This window comes from Ranitomeya variabilis, chromosome 3, assembly GCF_051348905.1.
Source record: "Ranitomeya variabilis isolate aRanVar5 chromosome 3, aRanVar5.hap1, whole genome shotgun sequence".
In the NCBI taxonomy this organism is placed as follows: domain Eukaryota; kingdom Metazoa; phylum Chordata; class Amphibia; order Anura; family Dendrobatidae; genus Ranitomeya; species Ranitomeya variabilis.
The window spans coordinates 79,800,103-79,823,741 of record NC_135234.1 but is presented as its reverse complement, the minus strand read 5'-3'; the positions used below and the strand labels follow the sequence as shown (position 1 = coordinate 79,823,741).

General features: G+C 41.7%; 1 protein-coding gene across 5 annotated transcripts in view; it reads left to right on the top strand.

Moving 5' to 3' along the window:
* SPECC1 (sperm antigen with calponin homology and coiled-coil domains 1) overlaps positions 1–23,639 on the top strand; it is a 543,118-nt gene that overhangs the window by 349,342 nt on the left and 170,137 nt on the right. For 2 of the 5 annotated variants that reach the window (XM_077294264.1, XM_077294265.1), the window contains 2 exons: positions 2,617–2,792; positions 20,533–20,675. In XM_077294264.1, the coding sequence (XP_077150379.1) occupies positions 2,617–2,792; positions 20,533–20,675 (319 nt within the window). Of the gene's footprint in view, positions 1–2,616; positions 2,793–9,300; positions 9,379–11,146; positions 12,363–20,532; positions 20,676–23,639 lie in introns of those variants that run through there. The other 3 variants (XM_077294266.1, XM_077294268.1, XM_077294267.1) reach the window with 3 other exon arrangements.

Below are 23,639 nucleotides of genomic sequence, written 5' to 3'. Positions count from 1 at the left end.
TGTGTGGGACTCCTGCCCCAGATGGGGGAGGCTGTGGGGGGCTCATGCTGCATATATGGAGGCTGTGGGGGGCTCATGCTGCATATATGGAGGCTGTGGGGGGCTCATGCTGCATATATGGAGGCTGTGTGGGGCTCATGCTGCATATATGGAGGCTGTGTGGGGCTCATGCTGCATATATGGAGGCTGTGTGGGGCTCATGCTTCATATATGGAGGCTGTGTGGGGCTCATGCTTCATATATGGAGGCTGTGTGGGGCTCATGCTTCATATATGGAGGCTGTGTGGGGCTCATGCTTCATATATGGAGGCTGTGTGGGACTCATGCTGCATATATGGAGGCTGTGTGGGGCTCATGCTGCATATATGGAGGCTGTGTGGGGCTCATGCTGCATATATGGAGGCTGTGTGGGGCTCATGCCGCAGATGGGGGAGGCTGTGTGGGGCTCATGCTGCATATATGGAGGCGGTGTGGGGCTCATGCTGCATATATGGAGGCGGTGTGGGGCTCATGCTGCATATATGGAGGCGGTGTGGGGCTCATGCTGCATATATGGAGGCGGTGTGGGGCTCATGATGCATATATAGAGGCTGTGTGGGGCTCATGCCGCAGATGGGGGAGGCTGTGTGGGGCTCTTACAGTATATAAGGGGCTGTGGGGGCTCATACGATACAGAAGGGGGATGTCAGAATACTTAATTCTGCTCAATATTAAGTGACACAATTAATATTAATATAATTATCAAAAATCTAATAATTATAATTAACATATTGATATCAACATTGAGCATAATTAATTTCAGTCTATTGGGTTGGCCTCTACAACAGTCAGTCTCTCATGTGACCCCTCAGGAACATGTATTGCCCAGCCCATTAGTGTATTCTCAAGAATGTCTTGGGCTACGTTCACACTTGCGTACCGGGGCTTTGCGGACGGCTGCATACTTCCTCCCTGAAGCTCTGCCCACTTCTGTGCTTCTTCCTTTTAGGTCCGCCTACTTCTGCATGCATCCTACATACCTATCTTTAACATTGGGTATGCAGGACATGCAGATGTATGCGGATGCGTCATTTTGACAAGTTGCGTTCCTGTGCTGTTGGCGGGCGCGTCAAAACGACACATCCGCATACATCCGCATGTCCTGCGTACCCAATGTTAAAGATAGACACGCAGGATGCATGCAGAAGTAGGCGAGCCTAAACGAAAGAACTGCAGAAGTGGGCAGAGCTTCAGGGAGGAAGTACGCAGCCGTCCGCAAAGCCCGGTACGCAAGAGTGAACGTAGCCTTAGTCATAAGGCTACATTCACACCTGCATTCAGACCTTCCATTTGTCAGTTCCGCTTTAGATGCAGACAAACATAATTAATGTCCAAAATGGATCCATACTTGTAGGAGGAGTGGCTATAGAACGTGCGCTGCCAGAGGTCCAAAGTACGATAAGAGACAGAAATGGTATAGATGCGGTTTCGCGTTTCGAGATGTTCATACTTCATCAGGACAAACCATCACTGATTGTGGAAACTTCACTCTAGACCTCAAGCAGCTTGGATTGTGGCCTCTCCACTCTTCCTCCAGACTCTGGGACATTGATTTCCAACATCTAGTGTGAAGTATCTACAATCAGTGATGGTTTGAGGAGCCATGTCATCTGCTGGTGTAGGTCCACTGTGTTTCATCAAGACCAAAGTCAGTGCAGCCGTCTGCCTCAAAATTTTTCGAGCACTTCATGCTTCCCTCTGTCGACAAGCTTTTGGAGATGGAAATTTCATTCTCCAGCAGGACTTGGCACCCGTCCACACTGCCAAAAGTACCAATACCTGGTTTAAAAGCAACAGTATCACTGTGCTTGATTGGCAGCAAACTTGCCTGACACCAGAACCAACAATACAGACGAGCTGAAGGCTGCTATCAAAGCAACCTGGGCTTCCATAACACCTCAGCAGTGCCACTGACTGGCATTACTGGCATCCATGCCACGCCGCAATGATGCAGTAATTGATGCAAAAGGAGCCCGACCAAGTGTTGAGTGCATTTACTGAACATACATTTCATTTGGATTTTAAAATCATTTTTCAAGCTGGTGTTATAAAGTATTCTAATTTACTGAGATAATGACTTTTGGGTTTTCTTTGGCTTTCATTGAGATGAAAGCGGTTTGTAATCACACTTGGCTTTGGTCTATACTATACAGAAGGAGCAAAGATCATGGCTGAGAGCAGGGCTGTCATTATGTCTCACAGGATAAGGCATGTTCTTCTGTCTTTCTGGGGGCGTGTTCTTTTTCACCAGCACGATGCCTCCTGCTTACGATTGGTCAGCATCATAGAGGAGGAGAAGTACATGCCCCTAGGAAAGAGTCTCTGGTAATGCTCCCTTGGACTTAACATAACATAAATTCTAACTTAAATTTTATAGTCTGATTTCTCCGCAGCAGAGATGAGAAGATAAAAAATATGTTTTGTTTAGCTCTGCAGCCACTATCCTATGACGTGGCCCGTTTGCCATGCTAAAAATTGTGAAAGGTACTTTTTAAATAAAATGCTGTTCTGCTTCCTCATTTTCAAAAGTCCAATAGTGCCAAATTTAATGCTATTCTGTGTGTTATTCCACCATAGGAAGATGCTGAAGAATGGAAGCGGTTCCAAGCAGACCTGCAGACAGCAGTGGTCGTAGCAAATGATATCAAATGTGAAGCTCAGCAAGAGTTGCGTTCTGTGAAAAGGAGGTTGCAGGAAGAGGAAGAAAGGAACGCTCATCTTCATCGGGAACTGGAAGACGTGCGTGGGAGCAGGTCAGGACACCAGTGATTTACCATTTTATACTTTTTACCATTTATATTTGTACTCTGTATGGAAGATTCTCCAGTATGTTCTCTGAAAGGGTTGGAGCTCCAGTAGTCACACCATCACTGATCACTCTTTTTATTTACCATATATATAGAGTATATAAAACCCTTTGATTGTAATGCACGCCAATACTGCAAATGTACACACTGTAGCCTCAATATACAGAAAATGTAAATTTAAATATTGGAGCAATTCTTGATATAATTTTATAGTTAGCATGGCTCCTTTAAAATCTAACATTTAATTAGGAAATCCTGTTTATTAAGTGATTTGTCACCGTATAAAAATTATTAAATACAAGCTTAAATTTTATTGAACACCTCCAGGAACCGCTCACTTGCTTTACTGAAATTAAAATTTAAAAAATTATTTTTAAAGGGGCTTTAACATTGGTCGTGGTGGTGCAACATACGACACCTCCGCCGATCAGCTGTTCCCGGTGTTGGCGATGGCCGAAACTGCTAGCCCCTTTCACACATCAGTTTTTAGCAGTCAGGCACAATCTGGCTACCGTAATTTTGCAAAAAAATGAATCCGTTGCAAATTGTAAAAAACTGATGCGACGGATCAGTTTTTCTGCTGGATCTGACTTATTTTTTTATTTAACCTGGGGATAGAGTTTGCACTTCTAGTTTCAGAGAGACAGATTTTTTCAGAACGGAAAATGAACGATTTCCTTACAATCGGACGCCGGATTCCATCTTTTCACCTCACGTTTCATCCGTTTCTCACCGGATCCGTTGCTGTGCGGTATTTTGCCGGACAGAAAAAAACCTTCATCTGTACGTTTTCTCCGGCAGCCGGAAAACTAATTTTCGACGGATCCAGCAAAAAAAAAAAGATGAAATGTTAGGCCATTCGGCGATAATACAAGTCTGATCTGGCGGCAACTGTTGCCGGATCCATTTTTTTGAAAATTTGCCAGATTGTGCCTGACGGCAAAAACCTGATGTGTGAAAGGGGGCTAAGTCGACTCTATAGTGGCCGTGTACTACACATCCTACACCTATTCAAATTAATAGGGGGGTGGGGGCGGACATTACTATTTCATAAATGGAGCTATGCAGCTTCATAACTGAGCAGTTTCGGCCACCGCCGACACCAGGAATAATGATGACCTATCAATGTTAGTCCTTTAATCCCCATTCCAATTATACACATATATACACATATCCAGCAACATGCAGGGGGGCGGAGGTGGTGGTACCTAGTAGGCAATGAACTCTTCCTACACTTCTATAGTATAGAAGATGTACACTGGAATTTGGATGCTGCCCAACAAGAGAATATGGAGCATCATTGGTAGATGTGGCCATGATTACTAATTATTGTCGTATGTACAATCTGTTGACAATGACTGTTGTGTTTTTACTTGTGTTATTTGATTTTTGATTCTAGTAGTGTATAATCCAATTCTGTACACAATATGATTTTAGCTAGCATGGCCGAATGGGACAGGTTGACGTCAGAGACATTGATAGTGACACAGGTCATAGTCACACTCCTGGGGATAGGCATTACCTGCTCTGTGTTTGCGCTTCTGTTAATCCATACTTGTTATATGTTTTCTGCTACGTAAGTGAATTTCTATGATACATTAATATTACTACCATTTATGTACGTAAATACATTTTGTGCTGCTTTTTAAAACACTATGACTTATCCTTCAAAGGGGTTTTTCCGTGGTTATTTATGTCATGCCCAAATCGTTGTGGGGGTCACCTGAATAAAAGGGCAAAATTCGAGACTAAACATCAATGCATTTGCTTCTCAGCATGACTCTTGTTTTCAGCCTGTGATTGTACACAGGAGTGCGATCATTCAGTATCTTGAGAATGTTGAGGGTCTGAAATAGTATGTTAGCTAGTTGTCTAACGCTCCATTACACAGGAATTGAGAACTTTTAGACCAATGTGGAAAAAAACTTTAACCAGCAAGAACCAAGTAGGTGAAATTTTAGAGGATCTAAGGGAATATCCTTTCTGGTCACTCATGGATGCTTTTACCCTGTTCAGAGGTTGTGATGACCCACCAAGGACACTGTATAGGCTATAACTCAATGAAAAGGGGTGCAAACTTTTATTCTGGGCAGAAGCTGACTTTTCAGGTTTTTTCCATGTGTGTTACATTAAATGCCTCTTCTGCCAATAATACAAATTACATTTCATAATATCATAATAATTAATATTCCCTTGGCTTTTGTTCTCAGTCCTTGTCCTCCTGGATTTTTAGGTCTTCCAGTTTTTTTTTTCTTATTCAAAATTTGTATTGTTTTATAATACAATACACAACTAAAACATATCAACATATGGCATAGTAACTACTGAAATAGAGAATTGTTTAGTTTCATGAAAACAAACAACTCCATACGGTATCAACAGTAGTTTGCAAAAGACAATTTATGTCTTCCAGTTTTGTAAGTTGCACCTATAGTCCTTCCTCTATGATGGTAGTCTTGGGGAAGGACATATTGCGAGTGGATCACCATTCGGGCCCATAATTCCATCGTCTGACATCCAAAAACCTAAGAAGCAACCCAATTGGTTATTCACTTTACCAATTTGCTCCATGTAAGGTGTCCAGCTATGCAAACACTGGTCATCTGCTATCAGTCTGGTCATCATACACCAAGTTTTATTCTGCCATTTATGTCATTGTGACTCCGTGCAGCACATAGTATTATGCTTTCCTTCCTTTTTTGGATCAGTTTTCTCTCTCCAGTCCTGGAAGACAGGCACGCCGACGTCTTGGGGACAGGATTAGTAGCTGGAGTCATAAACACAGTACATGATATGGTAATCTTCATACAGACGGCAGGGTCTGCCATGTGTTTGTTGTGGTTGGGTTTGTCTCTTAAAATATACAGCATCGTTTCCTTGGCTCCTTGATAATTAGTCTTAATAGTGGAACCATAAGGCACCACCAATGGTATTTGACTATTTTTTATTTCATTACTTTTTTTTATTAGCATTATCGTTTCCTCAGCACCCAAATCTCTATACAAATATTCAGGAGATCTTTGTTCATAGTACAGATAACTCTACAATTAGCTGTGCAAACAAACTGGACTAGGGGAACAGTCATAATCAGCGCTATTCATTAATTTGTTTTTAAAAATTGCAATTTTGCAGTTTTTTGTTATTGTTTCGGAGATTTCAGCAATAGCACGGTGTTCTGTGTGGGATGCTTTTGTTTTTTTCTTTTCATAGCTCTGTATTTAGTGTAATCAGTCATGTGGCCACAATCAAAATCTAGAGCATACCAAGATCAGGGCTTTAAAGGAGTATTCCCATCTTCAAGATACTATCACATTATGTAGTAGGTGTAATAATAATATTAGCAAATACCTCCAATTAGAAATGTAGTATAGTTTTTCTGATTTGCTATCTTTCCTCCTGTGCAGGCATTGCAGGACCTTGGGTATCCATGGTTATGACTACTAACTGTTACTATATCACTGGCCATAACCATGGATTCCTAAGAACCTGCAATGTCGTCTGTGGTCACAGTTGAAAAAAAGAGCGTCTCTCTCGAGGGCCCGTCCTGTATCACACAGACAACCCAGTGATGTGAGTGAACGTGTCTGTGTCTGGTTGAGCCTAGAATGTGCTCTTGATTGTACATGTGTATGTATGTGCTCTGTATACATGTGTGTATGTGCTCGGTGTATACATGTGTGTGTGTTGTGTGTCTGTTACATATGATCTATGTATGTAGCTTCCACATTTATAAATACTTGCAGCATAGACGAGATTTCAGAGGTATACACATGTTGGCAATTGCCCATCCAACAAGCAAAATGCTGCTCATTCATCAGGTGATTGGATTGTTTATGGCGGAACAAAAAATCATTGTTCTCGGCAGCGCATCACCAAAATCATCATCAAAATGCAAATCGTTCTGTGCCAGTCCTTCGTCAACCTGTGAAAAAGGCCGGTAAACAAGGGCTGAATTACTTCAATATTGTTGATTGTGCTCATTTAACCCCTTATCGACTACTGATATGCCTTTTAATGGCGGCAGTTAAGGGTACTTATGCCTCAGCGCCGCTTTTTAACGGCGCTGAGAAATAAGTGTATACCCCCAGAGAAATAGAAATAAGTGTATACCCCCAGAGTTCGAATTTTTATGGGGTCTCAGCTACCTGGGGTAGCTGAGACCCCAGAGAACATGATTTGGGTCAGTTTTTGCTGCCCCCAGTGTTGCGATCGCCGTTATTAATGGAATAATGGGGACCGCAAAAAAGAGAGTCCGATTTCCCATTTAATTTCTCTCTTCTCATAGGAGAGAGAAATGGGGTCCCCCGATCTCCCCCCGGTACTTCCTTTGTACCTGCAACCCCCCGTGAAGTTCCCTGGGCCACCGACATCTCTTCCGGGAAGAAAATAGCGGGCGCATGCGCAGTGCGCCCGCTGAGATCTGTTGGCCGGCACCTGGCAACAATAGGAAATTTTTCCTATTGGTTCATTTTGATCACTGTGATGGGGTCTATCGCAGTGATCAAAATAAAGGGTTGGGCTAGAGTTAGGGTTGGACTTGAGTTAGGGTTGGGCTAGGGTTAGGGTTGGGCTAGGGTTAGGGTTGGGCTAGGGTTAGGGTTGGGCTAAAGTTAGGGTTGATCTATAGTTAGGGTTGGGTTAGGGATAGGGTTGTGGTTATGTTTGGGATTACGGGAAGGGTTGGAATTAGGGTTAGGGGTGTTAGGGTTATGGTTAGGGCTGGGATTAGGTTAGGGGTGTGTTGGGGTTAGGGTTGCGGTTATGGTTAGGGTTGGGATTAGGATTAGGGGTGTGTTGGGTTTAGGGTTGTAATTAGAATTGGGGGTTCCACTGTTTAGGTACATCAGTGGGTCTCCAAAAGTGACATGGTGCCACCATTGATTCCAGCCAATTTTGCATTCAAAAAGTCAAATGGTGCTCCCTCCCTTCCGAGCCCTGACATGCGCCCAAACAGTGGCTTTCCCCCACATACAGGGTATCGCCAAATTTGTGCTGATGTAAAGTAGACATGAGGGAAATGTTATTTAAGTATTATGTGTGACACCACTCTCTGATTTAAGTGTACAAAAATTAAAAGTTTGAAAATTGCAAAATTTTCAAAATTTTTGCCAAATTTCTCTTTTTTTCATATATAAACGCAAGTTATATCGAAGACATTTGACCACGAACATGAACTGCAATATGTCACAAAAAAACAGTCTCAGAATCAGTGGGATACATTGAAGTGTTCCAGAGCTATAATTTCATAAAGTGACAGTGGTCAGAAATGTAAAAATTGGCTTGATCATTAAAGGGAACCTGTCACCCCCAAAATCGAAGGTGGGCTAAGCCCACCAGCTTATCTGTAATGCTGTAGATAAGCCCCCGATGTATCCTGAAAGATGAGAAAAAGGTTAGATTATACTCACCCGGGGCGGTCTCAGTCCGGCTCTGGTCCAATGGGCATCGCGGTCCGGTCCGGGGCCTCCCATCTTCTTACGATGACATCCTCTTCTTGTATTCACTCTGTGGCTCTGGCGCAGGCGTACTTTGTCTGACCTGTTGAGAGCAGAGCAAAGTACTGCAGTGCGCAGGCGCTGAGCCTCTCTGACCTTTCCCGGTACCTGCGCACTGCAGTACTTTGCTCTGCCCTCAACAGAGCAGACAAAGTACGCCTGTGCCGGAGCCACAGAGTGAATACAAGAAGAGGACATCATCGTAAGAAGATGGAAGGCCCTGGACCGGACTGCGACGCCCATCAGACCAGAACCAGACCGGGACCGCCCCTGGGTGAGTATAATCTAACCTCTTTTTCTCATCTTTCAGGATACATCGGGGGCTTATCTACAGTATTCCAGAATGCTGTAGATAAGCCCCTGATGCCGGTGGGCTTAGCTTACCTTCGATTTTGGGGGTGACAGGTTCCCTTTAAGTACCAAATTGGCTCTCACTAAAGGGTTAACGGTCTAAACTCAGCGCATGTAAATAAAACCGAAATGTTTGAGTGTGATAACAGATATGGATCTTCTTTTGAAAACCCCATTTGTGTGTATTGTAATGATTTTATTACAGTATTTGGTCTGAAACAAATCCACCACATCTGAACATGGCCTAACTGTATCGTACCGTACAGTAGTAATCCGAATCATCAAATGTGTTGAGGATTGAGTAGATTTCCACACAGAGATTCTACATTTCCAGAAGTTGTCGTACCTAGATCTCAGTTTATAGTTTAACATCACTAGGTATCATTGTTAACAAAAAATTACTACCTGTCACTTGATGAGTCTTTTTCCCCAATAATTGTAAGTGTATGTAAAGTCTATATTTTGGAGGACACATGGCTTTCAGCCTGAGGTTCGCTTTTTGGACAAGCGCTGTGTAGACTCTTCCCGGTTAGATGCTTTGAACGTCACATAGGACATACAGTACTTTCCTGGCTCATCTTACCTGATGTCATCCTTCTGCTGTTAAGGGGGAAAAAGATGCTCACGGCCGGAGATCTCCTGAAAGCTGGCAAACTAGATACTGATGCAAGCAACATAAAACAGAGGTAAGATGCCGGAAAGGGGCGTAAGGGGTAATCATACGCTTATACACAGTCAGCGAGCTGCCTTACTTTTTGCTTTGAGGGAGGTGAGTGGTAGCCAATATGTCAAAGGTTTAAGGGGGCAGAGGTAGCGGTCACTCCCAGGCCTCAACACCGCTAAGCCAAAAGCCCCATATTCTTAGACACCAGTATTAAAAATGGCACATAGTAGATGGAGGTCCTATTACAGATATTGGATTGGAGCCTAGAGCTCCAAGTTTCATCTATGGTTATGACTGCCTTTCATTTTCTGCAGGGGGTTTCTCATACATCTAGGAGCATAAATGGCCAATTATATAGTGAAGCTGGGGGATGTTCTCCTGCACCAGTTTACACATCTGCATTTCACCATCAGTGACTGATAATCAGCTGTTCTGAGCCGCAGCTGCTTGTGTCACAGCACATCCATGGAGAGCCTGTGTGTTGTGACTGTCACACAGCGACGACACCTGCAGCTGCGGCTCAGAACAGCTGATTAGCGGGAGCGGTCCAGGTATCCGGGTTCCCGATGCAGCTTCTTGGTAAGCGCTATAGTTTGCCGAAGATATTCGCTCATCACTACTCCTCACGTCATCCACATTGCTGGATGAAATCTTGCGCCTTATGTTTTTGCATTTATGTTTTTGGCTCTGCCCACAGTAGGTCAAAGCATAGTAGCGCCTGAGCCGCAATCTCTGTGCGCTGAAAGGTTTAGCCTGGCATTATGGATGACGCGAAGAATTATCTACGTCAATTAAAGAACGAGGATGACGACTAGCAGCTGGGGGAAGAAGGATGGAAACCACACCCATTGTACCTGACTGGATTACCATACAGTGCAGAGAGCTTAATAAGGTTTTTAGGAATACACAGGGGGAGCCAGGGGGTTATATAAGCATTTATACAATGCAGCACAGGCGCTGAATAAGGTGACCATTTAGTTGATATATGACAAAACTGGTGACAGGTTCCCTTTAATGCAGTGCCCAGTCCAACTTTGTGTATCCTGACCCTAAAGAACCGCCTCATACATGCCAGTGAGACTGTTAGTTGGGGTCAGGAGACCCAGAGTCAGTTGGGGTACTTACAGTAGGTCTGTACACGAACATGAAACATGGACACGTGAGGCAAGCCCAAGGCCGGGTTCACACGGGCTTATGTCATGGTGCGTATACGACCGACAATACTCGGACTGACCTCTGTGACTAACCCGGACTTACTACTTCATAGACACATATGAGTCTGGTCTGTAAAATGAACCTGGTGCATACTAAGAATCTATTCTGTAAAGGCCATCAGCCCGCAGGGTAAATCAGCCTTGTGCACTGGCACATTTGTTTTTTGGGGTCCATGTGACCGATTATATACTTATCCGAACGAGCCCTAATTGAAATAATAATTCTACTCTTTATTGTAAGGAGAAGAGGTAACCTCCAGGTCCTCTGGTTTAACCCCATACGGCATCGGTGCGAACCCTGGAGCCGCTCTGTCTCCCCATATAGCTAATGCGTTTTAGCTGCGGTGACTCCAAATATCCCCTCTGTCCCAGTTGTATGTGTGTTCAGCCCTTTTTGTCCGTTCTGACACATTTGTGCCTTCCTTTTGTCCATGTGCTGCCTGTTTGCTTATTTTTGCATACGCACCCTCACAAGATATCACTACTATCTGTAACAGGAGGTGGATTATATCATGAATGTAAGACCTGTGTTCTCTGCGCATGACCTCCTATGACACATGTGCTCTATTTTTGCAGTTATGCTGCCTGTGCAAGCTAGCAATGGGACGAAAGAGAAGCCATGGACCCCGAATGAGGCCGCACACTGACAGCTATGGACTATAGCCAGTCATCCTAATCTCAGAGAGCCATATATTTAGTGTTCTGCTGTGTAGTATTATCGTGTTTAAAGGGTTAACCATAAACTGCAGATCTATGAGCAACTATTGTGTTATGCAGAAGTTTGTTTTATGCTGTATTTCCGGCAATGTGGCCATTCTATTAACTTTGAGTTTGTGTATTTATATAAATATTGACATTTGTGCTCATGTGCCACTTTGGTCCTGCTCTCCTTTTTTTCCCTTTTCTTTTTGTATATGTGGCTAACTCTTTGTAATACCAATTGTAGCCACTAGATGTCAGTGTTAGGTGATTGGATTTCTTAACATAAGCACTATTGCACTATTGGCTCTTGTGAAACATGGAGTTCGGGAAGCATACCTCTTTAATTTTGTATACCGGTAATTAGTTTTCCATTCACTCCCCCAAATAATCTATCATCTGCCTTGTTTAATGCAGTGTCTCCATATGCTCTTGATTAAATTCCTTGCTAATTTTAGCCCATGATTAGAATTCTTCCCTGGTCTCCATGTTCTCCATCTTTACATTTAGAGAACATCATCCTTTCCAGAAAATATATGTTATGAAATGCTAGTATCGATCACAATTTACATCTGCAAACAATAGAAACTTGTAATATTTTGAGGCTGTAGGTATGTATAGACCTCCATCACATTTCCTTCTTGCGTTTCCTTTGGCTCTGTTCACATTAGTCAGTTTTTTTCTCTATTTTTTTTAATGCAGGACTAGTGCAGTCTGTATGCTACTCTTGATGTCTGAGATAATGGAGCACTGATTGACACCATATAATACAATGGGACTAACCTAGTATAATCCAGCAAGGCTTTTATGGCTTCATTATATTGAATTTTAACAAACAAGTCTCTCTCCTAAAGCAGGAAAAAATGTGCCACCTACAGGAAGTAGCTACCCCATGAGTCAATGTACAACCCGAACATAAAAGCTTTGAAATGTGACCTGAGATCTTAACCAAGTCAGACACCCATCTTGAATCTTGTTTCAAGGGACTTAAAGGGGAATTCCCATCTCCTAGATCATATCCCAATATAAAGTAGGTGTAGTAATAATAATAATAATATTAGCAAAAACCTCCCATTAGAAATGTAGTATAGTTTTTCTGATTCGCTATGTCACTTACCCGATGTGCAGGGCATTGCAGTAGCGTAGGTATCCATGGCTATGACCGCTCATCTTGTGACAGCGGTTAGTGGTCATAACCATGGATACCTAAGCTACTGCAAAGCCCTGCACATGGGCTAAGTGACCTAGTGAATCAGAAGAACTATACTACATTTTGTGATATTATTACATATTGTGATAGGATGTTGGAGATGGGAATACCCCTTTTAAGGCCTCCATACTTATCAGATTAAAGTCAGCCAATCCCGCCTACAGTCTAATCCGTTAGGGGGCCTCCAGATGATGTCGATGATAGAAGGGTCCGGCTGGTTTGAATTTCAATGGCTGATCCTTTTGTATGATATGTACCGTAGATAGGCTTCTCATAGAGATCACAGGAGCAACGGGCCGAGCGTTCCTGTGTATGGGGAAATCAGGAGAGCAAGTTATTGGCCACACAATAGTTATCTACTTATTCAATGTGAATAGTGGCCTTGACCTACTAGTGAGAGGCTTTTTTTTCCATCCATGTTTGTCCCATGGTGCATAATGCACTGTGCATTGACAATAAAACCCTATACATAACTGGTATCCTTATACATGGTCATGGTCATATCAGATCTCCTGGGCAGGAGAGGATGCAAAAGAGAGTATACAGACAGGACAGCATGGGATCACAGCAGATTCTCTCTATGAGGAAAAACATGTTTGAAAACGAGCAGCAAAATCTTTAGATCACAGAAAGAATCATCTGTGATCCCCTGCTGTCCTGTCTGTATATTCTCTTTCTTCCTCCCCAGGAGATGTGGTATGATCAGACCATGTTCCTGTACGGTCAGACACAGCCATTACACAGTACACAGCAAGGACACATTTATCAGATTATCTCAGCACAGGAACATTTTATTTAATCACATCCAATTGTGGAAATTATTATTATTACAAGATTGGTTGATTAAAATGTACTTTGTGGGAAAACCTCTATAAGGAGATCCAGTACTCTCTATAGACCCTTTGCATAGTTTCATATGGCTGTTCTGCCAGTAAAACCCTGCTGTGCACTGACTGATAAAAAGTTACTGAGAAAAAGTTAGTAAACAATACCTTTAAATAGCCAGTCTGATACAAAGAAATCGGCGTTGGAATTGATATCCAAATTAGACTGTAGATCTGAAGTCCCGGTCACTCCAGCTCATTTGTCATACATGGATATTTATGGGATTGTCTGTGATGATGGCCATTGGGGAAGCCGTTGTTTCGCTGACGGCTATTAATGAACCACTGTCTCGTTTTCCCTGTTTGAAGTAGTGGATGCATGTGCAGTTCTGCTCCATTCAAAACCTCAAGCCTCCATGCAGATTAGATGGTCAGCTGAGCAATCTTTCGGCTGACTGCTATCTCCTCCTCTGTGAGAAATCTGCTGCCGCGATCCTATGATTGCAGCTTATCTCATGGAGAGTAGGAGGATCAGCCACTGGAAATCCAGCAGGTCGGCTCCTTATCAGATGGGATGCCCTAGTAAACATTAGACGGATGATTTCGGAGAGTTTACCCAATGTAAGTCTTTGTCAATAATGACCCCGGTAAACCTTAGGCTAGAGAAAGCAAAATTATGTCCCCAGATAGGTGGTAAGTTGCGATTCTGAGTAAATAATTTTTAAAGATTGCCTGTCATGTAAAAAAAAATGCCACTAACTTGCAGATATGGGGTTAATCTACATGTTAATAACGTTCTGAAGCTTCCCTGTGCCAGCGCTGAGAGCCTCGCTGCCAGGAGGAAATTAACTTTTATTCCTCCGGGTAGCCTTGGGCTTTCAGTCATAGCAGTACAGCCGTTGCAGCTTCAGTCACCACTCGGCGCATAATGAGTGATGCTAAAACCACGCCCCAGCACTGACTGACAGCCAGATCATATGAGGACTGACAGCCAGATCGTATGAGTGACCATATGAGCATAGAAGTTGTGCCCATGCCATTACTGCAGAAGTCCAGCAGTAACTAACAGCCCTGCTCCCGCTTTAACCACCAGACTCAGAGCTTTGATTCATTACACACAAAGTCTTTTTCAGGTGGGTTTGCGAATCCTGACTGAAAAATTGCTCATAAAATGGTTTAAAGAATGGACATATTCACTGCATTGTAAAAAACGACTTTCTACTCATGTGATCGCTCCTTTAGAGGTTTTTGTTTCCAAAATCTTTGAAGTGGTTAGGTGACATAACCATTCTTTTAGGAAGTTAAAAAAGAACGATGATGACTAAGAATTTGCAAAAAATGAAAAGATGCTGCATTAAACAAAATCTGCCTACTATTCCTGAAGCGTCTTCTGCTTGAAAAACTTGAAAAACTCTGTGGGTTCTCATACATCTAAAAAAGTCATGAGACAACGTGTTCACATACCCTTAGATGCCATTATCGATAGCGACACTAGTAACTAGGTGGTTAGATAGACATGGACGCGCTCGGTTTCCCATCAGTGCCCCCAGGCCTATTAGACCCCGCCAAACGCAAATCCTAATGGCAGGCCTATGGACGGGCAATTACGCCATGAAACTGTGAATTCTGCAAGTGGGGCTAAACCTGAAATTAAGTGTTTCTTTTCCTTGAAAATGAAGGCGTGATGGAGATGTATAGTGAGGGATGGTAATGACTGGTGAGGGCTAACAATGTCCTATGTGCCATTCTGTGACCTACACCCGCCATTGAGGAGGTGGGCGGACAATGCTGAGTTCATCTGTAATATAAAACTTTTTATATCTATTTAAATATTTGATACAGATATTGTCAAAACTGGCATTTTGGGAAAATAATATACAGTAGTAAAATAATTTCTGAGTTATTACAAAGGCCATAAAGGACGCTCCTGAGATGTGATGCAAAGAAGAAAAATTATGGCCGAGCATCTGAAAAATCAGAATCGCATGCCGTCGAATAGAGCCGCCACCTTTCTACTTTTCGCTTGGCCCTCTTAAATGTATCCCGGATATGTCTATGTGCAACTAATGTATTTTTTATGATGTGCTTAAATACTGAAAAAGTGATTGTTTGTTGCCAATGTCTCTGTTTTCTTGGCAGCAAAAAAAAAAAAAATGTTGTTATTCAAATCTCATATTTTCCTACAGAAATAAAGCATCTGATGTATAATGTTCTCGTTGTGGTTGTTTTTATTACTGTGGATGTTAGCGGGTAATGAAGCAGAAGGGATTTAGTGATTTTTTTATCATCTGTTTTATATGTAAGCTTACGTACTTGTAGCTGGTCATATTTAGTGATGAGCGAACGTGCTCTGATTAGGTGTTATTTCAGCATGCTCATGTGCTAACTGAGTGTCTTCGGCATGCTCGAATAATATGTTCGAGTCCCCGGGACTGCATGTCTCGCGGCTGTTCGACTTCCTAAACACATGCAGGGGTACCTTTCAATTCGATACTGGCGTCTTTATCAAGTGAAAAAAACTAATGGTTGCCATTTTTTAAATTGCACTGTGTAGTCAGATTTTCAATTTGAATTAAAGGTTTACGTTTTAATGTCATACGTTACACATATAATAAAGCTATGCACCGCTCAGAAAGAACCACCAACTTGTGCTAAAATACTATGCAAGTATCCAAATAATGAGGAGCGCACACAATCCTTACAGACTTATATAGTTATCTAGGTTGAAAAAAAACAATAGAGGTCTATTAAAGGGTTTTTATTCAAATGAACAAAGTTCATTTTAATCAACCGATCTTGGAATAATAATAAGTTCCACAATTGGGTGTGTTTAAATCAAATGTTCCTGTGCTGAGATAATCTTATAAATGTGTCCCTGCTGTGTACTGTGTAATGGCTGTGTCTGACCGTGCAGAGACATAGCCTGATCATACCACAGCTCCGGAGCAGGGGAGGAAGCAAAAGAGTATACAGACAGGACAGCAGGAGATCACAGTTGATTCTTTGCTTGAGGTAAAACATTGTTTAAAAATACTTTACCTCACAAAAAGAATAATCTGTGATCTCGTGCTGTAATATCTGTATACTCCATTTTGCCTCCTCCCCTGCCCAGGAGATGTGGTATGATCAGACCATGTTCCTGTACGGTCAGACACGGCCATTACACAGTACACATTTATAAGATTATCTCAGCGCAGGAACATTTAAAAAAAAACAAAACTTCCAATTGTGGAATTTATTATTATTCCAAGATGTATTAATAAAATCAACTTTAAAATGTTTCTTTGTTCGTGGGTAAACCCCTTTGAGTTGAACCTATAATCTTCATAAAATCGTTCATTCCCAATTATCTGACTGAATAAACATGTCGGCAATCACCTGATAAATAAGCAAAGCGCTCTTTTGTTGAGTGATTGGATTATTTATGCATAAAGTTCCTTCTTATCAGCAGCACTCCACCTCTATTCCTGCCGGCAGTGTGCACTGTATATGGAGACGCAGTGATCAATATTTTTGATTCTTTTGTCCCAATCTTTGCTCATCGGCATGGGAAAAAAACAGTAAACGAACACCAAAAGGGCCGAATATAGCGGTTCGGTGTTCTTTACGCCTGTACGTTACGACCGTCTTTACTCTTGGATTCATGTAGAATCAGTGAAGAAAAAAATCTTGGCATGCAAATATGGTGTCCTAAACATCTAATTATCTGCTGAATGGAATAATTAACCTGCTTTCCTGGAATTAGGGTTGGTGTCCATCCAGGAAGACCTGGGATGCCTGCCAACGTTGCAAGGACTTGGTATAAATGGCGTGAAGTGGTAGACCGATTTTTCTGTGAAGATGTGTGTAGAGAGTGTCAAAGCTGTACAGCTCCTCTTTTTAATTCGTCCCGTCACTGTCAGCGCTCAGAATGAAGGACACCACAGTACACTCTTCAGGATAAGATCTGCTAAGGAAACAAGAGTCCTATTTATAACACTGGCGTCTTTCATTATAAGCAGCCAGCTATCTGCCAAAAGGATTGCTTCTAATGAAACTGCTGGCATCCTCCTAGTCGGACCATTCATGTAACTAGTAGAAGGAGCCAATTCAGTGTTAAGTATTTTTAATGTTTTTTTTTTTTTTTACTTTATTATTATTTTCTTCATACTCTTCCCTTTTATTTTCCCTTCACGTAAACAAGAGAAAAGATAGGGGATATTCTGTAGAAAGATGAAAGTATTAAGTCATCTGTCAGTAGGATCAACTCCCCTAAGCCATCATTATAGGCATGTAGGTCATAAAAGATAATAAAACGATACCTTGGTATCTGCGATCCAATGTTATTATATTAGAGAAATCTCCATTTTTCTTAACATGTAAATGAGTTGTTAAGATCTATAGGTTGAACATTGATCTCCCTGAGAATCTGCTTATTTTAAATGATATGAGGCATTATCAGTGTGAGACATGTAGATCAATAGAGTGTACTGTCAGTCATTACATGTCTCATACTGGTAACTCCCCCATATAAAATAAGCTCTGGAGGCAGATTCTCACGGAGATCTATGTCTGGCTCATAGATCTTAACAACTCATTTACATTTGAATAAAAATATGGATTTCTCTGGAATAAGACATCGGATCACAGATATCAAGGTGTCATTTTATTCAGCTTTCTATGACCTACGTGTTCATGTAGACAGCATAAGAGGGTTGATCCTACTGACAGATGACCTTTAAAAATTATTATCTCTAATTGGGAAAATTGGGGTTTAAGCCCCATTAGGCAACAGGAACTTTTGTGAATGCATTTTCTGTATAGTGGTATAAAATATTGTTGATGCAAAATAAATAATAATGGAGCTCTCTGGAAAAATCACTATGTAGAGGCAAGCTGTTGCTGGGAATTATTCTTAATATTGCTACATTGCTAAACCATTGCTATTACTAAACGATACTGGTCCCTGGAACTTTTTTTTTTTTTAAACTTTCCATTGAAAAGGAGGACCTTACTAATTTTAGGTAGTACTCCAAGGGATCTCCCCAAAACTGCAGCAGCTGACCCAAAGGGTCAGGTTTGTAGTCATGGACACAGACGGAGTCACTGGAGGACAGGATTCAGACAACTAGTAAAACAGATATCGGAGCTGGTTCATACTGAACCGGGTCATTCTCGAACAGAACAGGATGTTCAAACAGGATGGACTTGGGAATAGGTTCAGGTTCAGACAGGACTGGTTCAATAAGTTAGACAGGACAGGTTCAGGGACCTGACTAGTGGGTACAAATACTAACTGGAACAAAAGAGGTTGCTTAGGCACCTCCCTACAGGGGAAGGTGCCTTAAGTACCTCATGCCTCTCAGCTATTGGCTGGAGACACATCAGTAAGTGCGTGCTACCTTTTAAGAAGTGGACAGAGACTGCGCACCTTAAGTGTGCTGCCAGGAGACCTGTGCGGAGTGAGCAGGCCCTGGGAGCATGAAGCCGCAGCAGGAGAAGGAAATGCGGCCGAGCGGTGAGTATGTTAACGTTGCAAGCAGCATATTCTTGGTCCCAGAATTATGGAGGGACTGACTATTTAAAAGTTGTGCTCGAGGGCTCATGATCCCATGATAAATTTGAGTATTTCCTAAAATTTAAGTACTTGGACTATTGACAAGCAAGCTAAGTACATCATGGTTTTAGTAGTTGCTAAAGGGCCCAGATTTGAAGGGTACTTCTCAACAGGACAACAGTCCCTGAAAATGAAATGAGCACAGGAATTGGCTGATCAAATCAAGTCCAACTTTTCATGGCTTTCCATGTATTATGGCTTTAGTGTTTGCTAAGGGAGACTTTAAAAGACGTCGAGGAGTTGCGACTTCTTGTTAAATTTAGTTTTCCATGCTAGCCAGAGCAAGAGTTGCAAATACTCAGCGGCTTTGTGTGGGTTGTAAAGAAGTCTCTAGTGGGGGATTGCCAATCTGTTTTTGTTTTCCATTTGCCCCAATGTTGTATGTATACATGGGGTACCCTGATGGGACCTTGAATTGATTCAGCACAGGATTTTGGCCAGTTAAAGGGGTTTTCCCACAAACAAAGTAGATTTCAAACAATAGATCTAGGAATAATAATAAGCTCCACAATTGGATGTGTTTAAAAAAAATGTTCCTGTGCTGAGATAATCTTATAAATGTGTCCCTGCTGTGTTCTGTGTAATGGCTGCGTCTGACCGTACAGGAACATGTTCTGATCATACCACATCTCCTAGGTAGGGGGGTGAAGAGTATACAGACATCACAGCAAGGGAGCGCAATTTTTTTTTTGTGAGGCAAAACATTTAACTTCCTGTTTTTAAGCAATGTTTTACCTCAAAGAAAGAATCTGCTGTGATCCCATACTGTCCTGTCTGTATACTCTCTTTTATGTCCTCCCCTGCCCAGTAGATGTGGTATGATCAGACCATGTTCCTGTACAGTCAGACACGGCCATTACACAGTACACAACAGGGGCACATTTATAAGATTATCTCAGCACAGGAACATTTTATTTAAGCACACCCAATTGTGGAACTTATTATTATTCCAAGATCTGTTAAGTAAAATGTTTATTAAAATTAACTTTGTTCATGAAAAAATCCCTTTAAGTAGCAACCATACAGTGAATGAAAGGCACGTTCATTATTTTGCCTCCTCTTCAGCTGAATTATAAGATAATATTTTATGATAAATTATATTTATACCATTTCCAGTTCTTTAGGAGTCCATTATTTCAGCATCTGTGCCATGTACTGTCTTAATTAGGCATATTATACCTTCTGCCTTATTTCTTCCTATGTGGACAAATGATAGGAAATGGTCTTAATTTCCCCTAGGCCTTCTTCTATTCTTCTACAAGTCTACATTTCCTTCACATGGTAATCTGTGGCAGATGGATAATAAAAGCATTTTATAGTGAAGTTTGATATCTCTGTAGGCATTTATTCTCATTTTACAAAGTGCAATATAGCTTATTAACTTGCTATATTACTCTGTGAGGCTTAAATTGGGGGATACAAGTCGTATTACTGCCGTGTCTAGTATTTCATCCAGCGTCATTGATGGAGATTGTAGAACGCTTACACAAGCATAGTAGAATGACTTTGGTTCGTACATTTATACTTGACCATGTGTCTACAGATAGGTTTTGTCTTGTTCGAAGCTACTTTGTGTTAGTGAACTATCAGTAATATTTTTGTGATTGTAACAAACCAATTTGTCAATTCACAGAAAGTTACTGAGTGAAGATCATGTGGATGGAGTTACCGCCATCAGATGGCAGAGCCACAATGTGGGTCAAACATCAACGACTGCCAATGAAAATCCAGCTACAGTCAAGTCCTTAATCAAATCATTTGATGTGACTCCCCAAGGTAAGAGTGTCTTCAGGCTATGTTTGCTTTAGTTAAATGCTGGGAATTTTCTTTAGTAAATGAAAAAATACTACTTCCTGTGCCTAGAGACACTGACATTTAGAGGGATTGGTCATGAATACTCTTCTGCTTGATCAGATGCAGACATTTAGATAAGGAGCCATGCAACTGTACAGTTGAGTGTTAAAGAAGCACTCCTCCTCCTCCCATCAAAGTTTGTATCCTCTTAATACATTGCAGTCATCATATTATATAGCACTGTGTACTTACAACTGCTGATTTTGCCTTTCTACCCAGTTTATTCTGCTCTTTTCTCTGCTCTGTGTGGACACAGGAGGTGTCTAGTCCCTGCATGACTCATTCCCCTCTTTAACTCCTCACCTGCTCCTCCCCATCATAGACTTTTGAAGTGACTCATGACAGAGAAAAATGACTGTCCCAGGGATACAACAGCAGGGTGGGGTCAGACGATCGATCGCAGTGTTTGGTTTTATATATATGTATATATTTATATACAGGTCCTTCTCAAAAAATTAGCATATAGTGTTAAATTTCATTATTTACCATAATGTAATGATTACAATTAAACTTTCATATATTATAGATTCATTATCCACCAACTGAAATTTGTCAGGTCTTTTATTGTTTTAATACTGATGATTTTGGCCTACAACTCCTGATAACCCAAAAAACCTGTCTCAATAAATTAGCATATTTCAACCGTCCAATCAAATAAAAGTGTTTTTTAATAACAAACAAAAAAACTATCAAATAATAATGTTCAGTTATGCACTCAATACTTGATCGGGAATCCTTTGGCAGAAATGACTGCCTCCATGCCACGCCGCATTGAAGCAATCAGCCTGTGACACTGCTGAGATGTTATGGAGGCCCAGGATGCTTCAATAGCGGCCTTAAGCTCATCCAGAGTGTTGGGTCTTGCGTCTCTCAACTTTCTCTTCACAATATCCCACAGATTCTCTATGGGGTTCAGGTCAGGAGAGTTGGCAGGCCAATTGGGCACAGTAATACCATGGTCAGTAAACCATTTACCAGTGGTTTTGGCACTGTGAGCAGGTGCCAGGTCGTGCTGAAAAATGAAATCTTCATCTCCATAAAGCATTTCAGCCGATGGAAGCATGAAGTGCTCCAAAATCTCCTGATAGCTAGCTGCATTGACCCTGCCCTTGATGAAACACAGTGGACCAACACCAGCAGCTGACATGGCACCCCACACCATCACTGACTGTCTGACTGTAGGTACTTGACACTGGACTTCAGGCATTTTGGCATTTCCTTCTCCCCAGTCTTCCTCCAGACTCTGGCACCTTGATTTCCGAATGACATGCAAAATTTGCTTTCATCAGAAAAAAGTACTTGGGACCACTTAGCAACAGTCCAGTGCTGCTTCTCTGTAGCCCAGGTCAGGCGCTTCTGCCACTGTTTATGGTTCAAAAGTGGCTTTACCTGGGGAATGCGGCACCTGTAGCCCATTTCCTGCACACGCCTGTGCACGGTGGCTCTGGATGTTTCCACACCAGACTCAGTCCACTGCTTCCTCAGGTTCCCCAAGGTCTGGAATCGGTCCTTCTCCACAATCTTCCTCAGGGTCCGGTCACCTCTTCTCGTTGTACAGCGTTTTCTGCCACATTGTTTCCTTCCAACAGACTTACCATTGAGGTGCCTTGATACAGCACTCTGGGAACAGCCTATTTGTTGAGAAATTTCTTTCTGGATCTTACCCTCTTGCTTGAGGGTGTCAATGATGGCCTTCTTGACATCTGTCAGGTCGCTAGTCTTACCCATGATGGGGGTTTTGAGTAATGAACCAGGCAGGGAGTTTTTAAAAGCCTCAGGTATCTTTTGCATGTGTTTAGAGTTAATTAGTTGATTCAGAAGATTAGGGTAATAGGTCGTTTAGAGAACCTTTTCTTGATATGCTAATTTATTGAGACAGGTTTTTTGGGTTATCAGGCGTTGTAGGCCAAAATCATCAGTATTAAAACAATAAAAGACCTGACAAATTTCAGTTGGTGGATAATGAATCTATAATATATGAAAGTTTAATTGTAATCATTACATTATGGTAAATAATGAAATTTAACACTATATGCTAATTTTTTGAGAAGGACCTGTATATATATATATATGCAGTAGTTAGAACAGCTTCACCGTCCTATTAGGGGTTCTTGCTTTTCTCTAGTGCTGCAAGTGTTAAACTGCTTAGTTGGTCTCCTGCAGCTCTGTCTTGGATCTTATCATCTGTTTGGAGTTCATTACACCCCTCAGGTATAATAATCCTCCTCCTTGCTTCTGGCCTTGCCAGTGATAGATCATTCTGCCTGGTTTGGTGTTGGAGTACTAGTTCGTGTTTTGGAGTCGACGTTTAAAGAGTTGTTATGGAGATTGCTGTGTGGAGTTGGTTTGAGTGCTTATCCTTACCTATTTGGTTTATCCTACTTATCCCTCCCCTGTGTTCCACTCTATTGTTTTGTGAATGTATTTGTATGATTCTAGCTTTCTTTTATCCCTGTTTGTCTGGTTAATGACCTCGTGTTTCTGCTTAGAGCTTAGAAGGATTCAGCTAGTCTTTTTAATCACATGATGTCATAGACCTAATGGAAAACAGGAGAATTAATTGGGTAGAAAGGCAAAATGAGCAATTGTAAGTACACAGTGCTATATACAGCTCTGGCAAAAATTAAGAGACTGCTGCAAAATGTTCAGTTTATAGTCCTATAAATCAACCGAGAGCATAATGCCCCATAGATAATCATAACATAAGCCTTTTCATTATAAAATGTACAAATTTTATTAACATAATTCAAAGACAAAAGGTAAAAATTCAACTGTTACTAGTGATAAGGATAGGGTTAATGACTAAAAGACACACCTATATGGAGACACATACATTATACATGTAAAAGTGCCAACCGCGCAGCATATGGAGCAAATGCTCCATTG